Source organism: Pongo pygmaeus, chromosome 7, assembly GCF_028885625.2.
Source record: "Pongo pygmaeus isolate AG05252 chromosome 7, NHGRI_mPonPyg2-v2.0_pri, whole genome shotgun sequence".
In the NCBI taxonomy this organism is placed as follows: Eukaryota; Metazoa; Chordata; class Mammalia; order Primates; family Hominidae; genus Pongo; species Pongo pygmaeus.
In genome coordinates, this window is record NC_072380.2 from 67,765,795 (window position 1) to 67,774,571 (window position 8,777).

At 41.9% G+C, this 8,777-nt stretch overlaps 1 protein-coding gene across 2 annotated transcripts in view; it reads left to right on the top strand.

Annotated features, from left to right (window-relative positions):
- Positions 1-5,605, top strand: part of LYN (LYN proto-oncogene, Src family tyrosine kinase) — a 132,692-nt gene extending 127,087 nt beyond the window's left edge. For both annotated transcript variants that reach the window (XM_054498145.2, XM_054498146.2), the window contains exon 13: positions 4,114-5,605. In XM_054498145.2, the coding sequence (XP_054354120.1) occupies positions 4,114-4,316 (203 nt within the window). In that variant the 3' untranslated portion in view covers positions 4,317-5,605. The remainder of the gene's footprint in view (positions 1-4,113) is intronic.
- Positions 5,606-8,777: the final 3,172 nt, after the last annotated feature.

The window sequence follows — 8,777 nt, forward strand, 5'->3', positions numbered from 1 at the left end:
CTGGGCATGGTGGCTCATGCCTGTAATCCCAGCACTTTGGGAGGCCGAGGCAGGTGGATTGCTTGAGGCCAGGAATTTGAGACCAGCCTGGGCAACATAGCAAAACCCTGCCTCTACAAAATAATTTAAAAATTACCGGGTTATGGTGATACACACCTGTAATCTCAGCAACTCAGGAGGCTAAGGTGGGAGGATCACCGAGCCCAGGGAGTTTGAGGCTGCAGTGAGCCATGATTGCACCATGTACTCCAGCCTGGGCAACAGAGTGAGACCCTGTCTCAAAAAAAAGGTGGGGGTGTCTTGTTGGGGTCCTGGTTGGGGTCTTGTTTTGCTTTGTTTGTGTAAAGCAAAAGATTTGAAAGTGAAAAAATTTTCTGAAGCATCATGTCTTTTCTGGCTGTTTCTGACCAGATATATCTAGCATCTTAATAGCCAGCTGAATTAGAATCACGAAATTTGTCCTGCTGCAAACACTCACCTTGGTCACAAGCAAAGCTCAGAAAATAATAATAGTAATAATAATTTGCCCTTTTGGAAGGAGTATGATTGGGTGGGAGACTGTAGTCCCAGGGTATCTAGCTCTTCCTGATACACATACACACAAAGGGCCCTGTGTGACTGAAGACTGTCATAGTTTGTGGTGCAGCTGTGCTCCTCCCTGTCGCTAGCTGTCTGTTCCTTTTCTCTACTGTACCACATTTTTCTCCTTCTTCTGCTCCTTTACCAACTTGTAGTCTCTGCTGATTTCTACCCACTCCAGATGCCACCTTCTGCTCCCCACCACCTCCTTCTAGTGAGGGCATTGTCCTGACTGGGCTGTGTGCCATTTGAGGATGATGCTCTGTCTTAACTATCTCTGCATGTCTCAGAGCTCAGCGCTAGTTCATGACCCGTAGTGAGCACTCAGTAAGTGCTTGTTGAAAGGAGGAAGGATGGAGAATGAAACTGTGTGCCTTCTAAGGAGATCACCAGCCAATGGTTGTTTACTTTCTTTAACTTAGCAACAGGCCAACGCCAACTATCACATGTAATCTTAGGGTCTGGTTGAGGTCCCTCTCCTTTTCTATTTCTTTCTTTCACAAGACTTGTCATTTAATAGCGGATTTTATTTATTGCTTTCCTTGTACATAAAAAGATAGGCTTCAGATTCCCTTCTTCCAATTCTTCTTATCAAGTCGAATTCCCCAAACAGGGTGGAGCATGTCCGGCCTTTACCAGCATCATCAAGAGTCCTTCAGAGCTAGGAGAACATACTGGAACCAGGAAAAAAAAAATCTGCTGTGGGGCTAGGGTGACCTAGAAAGCTTTATCTTCTGCTGTGGCTGCATTCTGACCTTTTATGCAAATGAGGGATCTCCAGGAAGGAAGTGAAAGAGATTTTCCAAACTGAGTTTGCAGGTCCAGTTGCTATTTATATTATACTGGATGTTAGTCCTCCCCCCACGATCCCAGAATTTCACCCAAGAAAGCAGAAGTATACACAGATCTTTCTTCTGAAATTTATCCATGTTATAAGAGCCAGAGCAATGCTGAGGCCATATCATTTTGTGGAGACTAAAACTCCCAAATAAAGAGGATGATACAAATCTGTCTTTGGCTTTAAGCAATGAAAATCAAATGAAGTCTTTTAGTTAGAAAATTCTAGTCACACAAATATTTGAAGATAGTGTTTCAGAATTAGACTCAGGAAGATTGATTCGCTATATAAATAATTCTCAAGAGATCTGAATCATTATAAAGTTTGCTTAGATCTTTCAATTTCAAAAACAAGGGCTCTTCCAAGACAGAAATGATCATGTCTTCTTTCAGCGGTTTAAATTCAGGAAAGGTCACTGTGTCCTTAGATGAAAAAAGGTAAGTTAAAGGCAGAGGATCTCAAAGTTTATTGGCCATAAGCCATTGTGAGAAATACACAGAAACCTACTCTGTATATAAAGCAAACCTTTCATGAAACCATATTGACCTTTCCTATGTGCAGTGCTTTCTGACCTTTTCTGTTTTATTCTGTTGTAATTCATTTTAAAAAATACTGGTAATTGGCTGGACGCGGTGGCTCCCGCTTTTAATCCAGCACTTTGGGAGGCCGAGACAGGCAGATGACTTGAGGTCGGGAGTTTGAGACCAGCCTGGCCAACATGGTGAAACCCCGTCTCTACTAAAAATACAAAAATTAGCCGGGCATGGTAGTGGGCACCTGTAATCCCAGCTACTTGGGAGGCTGAGGCAGGAGAATCGCTTGAACCAGGGAGGCGGAGGTTGCAGTAAGCCAAGATCGCTCCACTGCACTCCAGCCTGGGTGAAAGAGGGAGACTCTGCCTCAAAAAAAAAAAAAAAAAAAAAAAGAAAGAAAGAAAATACTGGTAGTACTGGTAGTACCCTAAAAAAATCAATTTGTTGATCCCAAATTGTTGATCCCAAATGCAGATAGTGCCCCACAATTTGAAAAACACTGATTAGAAAATACATTCAAAAGAAGGTTCTGTTTCAAATCTGGTAAAAAACCATTTCCACTGAAGCTGCCACTTATTTAGAATCCTTCCAGTGACCACTGATGGTAAAATCTACAGCTTTGAAAAAGAGATAGCTATGGAAAGGAAATTCATTGTGAGGAATGGAGCCCCTCCCATATGCCAGATACTGTATATACTTTGCATGACATACAGTCTTCTCTAGAGAGGTTCACATCCTACAGAACAGGGTATCCACAAAATATGCAAAACATACAGGTGTGGATAGATACTGCTAGATGAGCACATAATTAAAAAATTAATCTCCTTTATTATGCAGGAAAATGTCATTATTATAATGATCTTTTTTACCCCTTAAAGCTATTCTCAGGATCAAAGATTGACAGTTCAGCTTCTGAATTACCCTGAGACATTTGACCATATTAAAAACATTCTCTATTACCAGGCCTTTTGCAGAGCTTTAGAGGAGTAATGAGCACCTTACTTCTCTCCTGGAGGTCAAGAATATGCAAATCCAGAGTCAGAGTGAGCTGTCACTCTGGCCAGGTACTGCAGATTGGAACAGTTAACTGCATCTGTGAAGTAGCTCCACTTGAGAGTATGATTGGGGTTCAGTTTTCCTCCTCAATTAATATCTTGCTCTTAAAAGACAGTGACGTCCACAAGATATGTAGCACAAACTACAGACAAGTGTCCTTCAGATTAACTGAACCATCGTTATTTTCCAAAATAATCCCTAAGTTTTTAACTATTTGGCAAGCATGTAACCAATTTGTTGGGCTGACTTAAGGATGCTGACTTTAAGTAAATGAAAATACCAATTATTAAATGAAAAGCCAATTTTTGAAAAATGTCTGTATAAGATAATATGTGGTAAAATTATTTTTTTCCTAAATATACTACAGGTTGAAGCTGAAAGCATGCTACCCTGCAAACGTAATTAAAGTTGAGAGTTAGGATTAGATTTGGGTGACTTATTTGAAATGTGAGGCAAGTCCAATATCCTTTTGTTATTAAAGAGAACTTGGCTGTGGCTCCTACTTAACAAATTTTGGCAAACTGAATGCTGTCTTGATCCCCTCCGTGCTAAAATTTATTTATTGAGTTGCTTGCAGAAATTTCTTTAGCTTCTATATTAGTTGGCAAGGGCTGCCATAACAGTACAACACACTGGGTAATTTAAACAACAGACATTTATTTTTCCAGGGTTCTGGAGTTTCAGAGTCCAAGTTCAAGGTGCTGCCCGGGTTGGCTTCTCCTGAGGCCTCTCTCCTGGACTTGTAGATGGCTGCCTTCTCCCTGTGTCTTCACATGGTCTTTCCGCTGTACTAGTCTGTGTTCTAATCTCCTCTTGTAAGGATACCAGTCATATTGGATTAAGACCCACCCAAATGGCCTCATTTTAACTTAGTTACCTCTCTAAAGGCCTTATCTCTAAATATGGTGCAGTCAATTCTGAGGTGTACTCGGGGTTAGGACTTCAACCTAGGAATTTTGGGAGGATGGTGTTCAACCCCTAACAGCCTCAGTAAAGCTTGTTTCAATCATGGTTGCAGGATGTGAGAAGCAAAAAGACCACTGCAGTGCTTGACCCTCTGCCAGGTTTCTAAACGGCATGGGTTTTTGTTTTTTTTTCCCACCCTAGGGAGAACTAATGCCGACGTGATGACTGCCCTGTCCCAGGGATACAGGATGCCCCGTGTGGAGAACTGCCCAGATGAGCTCTATGACATTATGAAAATGTGCTGGAAAGAAAAGGCAGAAGAGAGACCAACATTTGATTACTTACAGAGCGTCCTGGATGATTTCTACACAGCCACGGAAGGGCAGTACCAGCAGCAGCCTTAGAGCACAGGGAGACCCGTCCATTTGGCAGGGGTGGCTGCCTCATTTAGAGAGGAAAAGTAACCATCACTGGTTGCACTTATTATTTCATGTGCGGGGATCATCTGCCGTGCCTGGATCCTGAAATAGAGGCTAAATTACTCAGGAAGAACACCCTCTAAATGGGAAAGTATTCTGTACTCTTAGATGGATGCTCCACTCAGTTGCAACTTGGGTTTGTCCTCAGCAGCTGGTAATCTTGCTCTGCTTGACAACATCTGAGTGCAGCTGTTTGAGAAGAAAACACCTATTCTCTCCAAAAATGCACCCAACTAGCTCTATGTTTACAATTGGACATAGGACTCAAAGTTTCAGAGACCATTGCAATGAATCCCCAATAATTGCAGAACTAAACTCATTTATAAAGCTAAAATAACCGGATACATAGCATGACATTTCTTTGTATTTTCTCTATGCTTTGGCTTACTTGTTTAAAAACAAAAAAACAAAAAACAAAACTAATCCAACCTGTTAGATTTTTCAGGTGAAGTCAGCAGCTTAAAAATGTCTTTCCCAGATTTCAATTTTTTTTTTTTCCGCTACCTCCCAAAATCTGAGACTGTTAAAACATTTTTCTTCTATGAACACTGCTCAGACCTGCTAGACATGCCATAGGAGTGGCGTGCACATCTCTCTCTCTTCCAGCAGGAGGAGCCCGTGAGCAGGCACAGCTGCCCTGTGTGCTCACCGGAAGACACCGGGCTCACCTGGACCTCCCAGGAAAGGGAGAAGAGCCTCAGAAACTGCTCTGTGTTTAGAAAGAATATTTTTAAGAGTCCAGCTTTTTCATTTCCACAATTTCCTATATCCAGATTTGTTTTGACAATGTAGTTTGGAAGAACTAAGATTCTAATCTCTGAAGAACCTTATAGGGCCTTCTAAAACATAAGAGTTTCCTTTGTTGCTTCAAAGATTTGAACATTATGTTAAAGATCAAGTATTAATTTTAGTTGTACTCTAGGAAGCTAAAGTGCCACATTTGGGGCTATTTTTATGATTCAGCAATCTTTTCTAAATTGTGTAGCATGTGTATGAGACTATTTATACCTGAGGATATGAAGGAACATAAGTGACTACGAGGCTCTAATAAGCCATGGTGGCTGGAGGTTCAAGCAGTTCTGTTCACTAAATTTTTCTCCTGTAAGGTTTGAATGGAAACTTCTGTATCACATGATATGTTTCACTTATGCTGTTGTGTATATACCTAATATTTCTATTTTTGATTTTATTTTAATACACCTCATCCAATAACATCTCAAGCTTTTTATTTGCATTTACATTTTCAGCTGTGGTCAGTGTAAAAATTGGTCATCAGCTGGAGACGGGGTGGTTAGAAGTGATTCAACAGAGCTACATGCTTTAAACTTGCCCAAGTTCTACCTCCTTCCTTTGAACATTTCAGATTGGAGAACCAAGGAGTTGATCACCTCAATGCCTGAACATCCGTTTATGGGGGCCAGATAGAATTTGTTTTCAAATGGGCTTAACAGGCATCATTAAAATTTCATTCTGTGTGTTTTGTTTAGGCTTGAGGTGCTTAGAAGATGGGATAAAATATTCTACTTTTCTCTAAATTTTAACTTTGTTTCCTATGTGATTTTTAAAAATGTCCTTTCTAAAATATTCTAAAATTATTGATTCACAAGTGCCATGTTCACAACGATAGAATATTATCGTTACATAATGTCTGCACAGTTGGTCCCTTGATTCAGTGGTAAGTTTTCTGTGTACACCCCCTGCTCGCATTTTATTTCAGAACCACAAGTATTACACGATATGTTACATGGAGAGGAACTATAAAGAATCCCTAAGGCAAAAAGAAGTCTCTAGAAAATGACTAGAGGTTTTTTTTTAGCATAACAAATTTATTTAAAGAAAATTATTAAATTTATCTTCACCTTGTTATGCTTCTCCCAGTTCCTCCTCTTCTTGCCATTTTCCACTTGACTTTCCCTCTCAATCAAGCATGTGATCCTTCCCTCCATGTGGGCCCTTCACCAGCTTGGGCCTCATCTCTGGTGTCCAGCATGTGTGGAAGTCACATGTTCCCTTGATGAACAGCACACACAGTCTCTTTACTTAGCTGTAGGTTTCCAGCCTCCCTGTGACAGACAGGCATAATGAGGGGCTGAATAGGTGTTTGTAGCGTTTTTGGGTCTCCAATGGTGTGCAAAATGGCTCATGTCATCACACCTCAGGTTATGTAGAGAACTGGAAAGACAGAATCCATACTCCCTACCGCCAAGATTCTGACTTAGCTGTTGTGCAGCGGGAGATGTATGTCAGTCTATTTTAAAAGTTTCCCCAGTCAACTAGGCACAGTGGCTCATGCCTGTAATCTCAGCACTTTGGGAGGCTAAGGCAGGAGGATCGCTTCAGCTGAGGAGTTAGACACCAGCCTGAGCAATACAGCAAGTCCCTGTCTCTACAAAAAATTTTAAAAATTAGCTAAGTGTGGTGGCACACACCTGTGGTCCCAGCTACTCAGGAGGCTGAGGTGGGAGGATTGCTTGAGCCCAGGAAGTCAAGGCTGCAGTGAGCCATGATGTGCCACTGCACTCCAGCCTGGACAAGAGTGAGACACTGTCTCAAAAAAAAAAAAAAAAAAAAAAAAACAGGAACAAAAAAACCCTTCCCTGGTGAATATAATGTATGCTCAGTCTTGAGAGTCACCATTTGGGTTGTCCCATATTACAAAGCCCAGCCTTCTTTTTCCTCAGATGGTTTCATTTCTCAAAGGGGAGTGGAAGAGAAGGAAGGAGGAAAAAAACGTGCCTTCCTTCCTGGTGAACATGAAGCTCACTGAACCTAAAGGAGACTCACAGGCTAGAAACCGGTGTCCTTAGTAGTAGGGGCCACGTGGGGCTTCCGTGGCTTCTCCAGGCATACCTCCTGAGGTTCTGCAGAATCCCCTTGCAGAAAGTACTTCTGATGAGCCACTGGGAACGTGTATTGTCCAAGCCCCCTTCTAGGGGAAATTCACTGCCACAGAAGTCAGCAGCCCTGGCTGTCCCAAGGGTGCATAAAAGGATAATAACTAAAAGGAGGGAATTAATTTTGTTGCCTACACCAGGGATAGATCGAGGGCACTGAAAGCATCATAAGTGTAAACTCATTTCCATGTCAGCTTCTGGGGTCTGCTTTCTCGCTCTCTTTTTTTTTTTTTTTTTTTTTTGACAGTCTCACTGTGTCATGCAGGCTGGAGTTGCAGTGGTGCGATCTCAGCTCACTGCAACATCCCCCTCTGGTTGGAGCGATTCTCCTGCCTCAGCCTCCCTAGTAGATGGGACTACAGGCACACACCATCTCGCCTGGCTAATTTTTGTATTTTTAGTAGAGATGGGGTTTCACCATGTTAGCCAGGCTGGTCTCGAACTCCTGACTTCCTCCTGGAGGAATCAGGCAATCCGCCTGCCTCGGCTTCCCAAAGTGGTGGGATTACAAGCGTGAGCCACTGTGCCAGGTTGGGGTCTGCTTTCTCTTTATTCCCCTTCCTCTCACAAACTACATCCGGGGCGGTAGCTGCTAAAAGGAGCCAATTCTGCAACCTCAGCTTCTGACACCTTCAAATAAATTAAATGATGGTCCTAGGGCTCGCTCCCCAGCTCTTCTGACTGTCACTGCCAGGTTCTACAGCCAGTTCTCAGACATCTCCTGCTTCCTCAGTCAAGAACACCTCTCAGATGAGATCAAACCGCCCAGCTTTCCTCTTAGCATCTTCCTTTATTTTCTACTTCTGGCTGGTGGAAGAGAGATTGTAGTTCTCTATTTCCTACATTTTAACTCCACGAATATTTTAGATTAAGTGAAGTCTTGCTGTTCTTCCTGATGGAAATGGTAATTATAAACATACAAAGATACCCATATACACATTCTTTACTCAGGGCCCTCTTGTGCTTTGGCAAATTATAAAAATTACCTCTAACTCACACAACGACCCTGGAAGATGTGGACAATGCGATCGCTGTTTCACAGCTGAGAGATCGGGAGCATTTAAAGCCACAGAAGGAATAGATTGGCTTCACTTCATATTGTTTTCCTTGTGAAATAAAACCAGTGAAACACCTTTATGTAGAATCTCCCTGACTCAGTTGAGTGTTCTGAGTAGGCAAGGGTATTACTTACAAGATGCACTATTTGAGCCCACACAGATGGAAGGGGAAATTTTTCCTTAAGTAATTTTATTTGTGAAGAAAAGTCATGCAAGAATTTAACTTACCATTCACACTTTAAAAGACAATTTGTAGAGACTACACTTCAGAATAAAATGTTTTGGCCAGGTACAGTGGCTCACACCTATAATCCCAATACTTTGGGAGGCTGAATCAGGACAATCACTTGAGGCCAGGAGTTTGAGACCAGCCAGGACAACATTATGAGACCCTGTCTCTACAAAAAAAAAAAAAAAAAAAAGAAAGAAAGAAC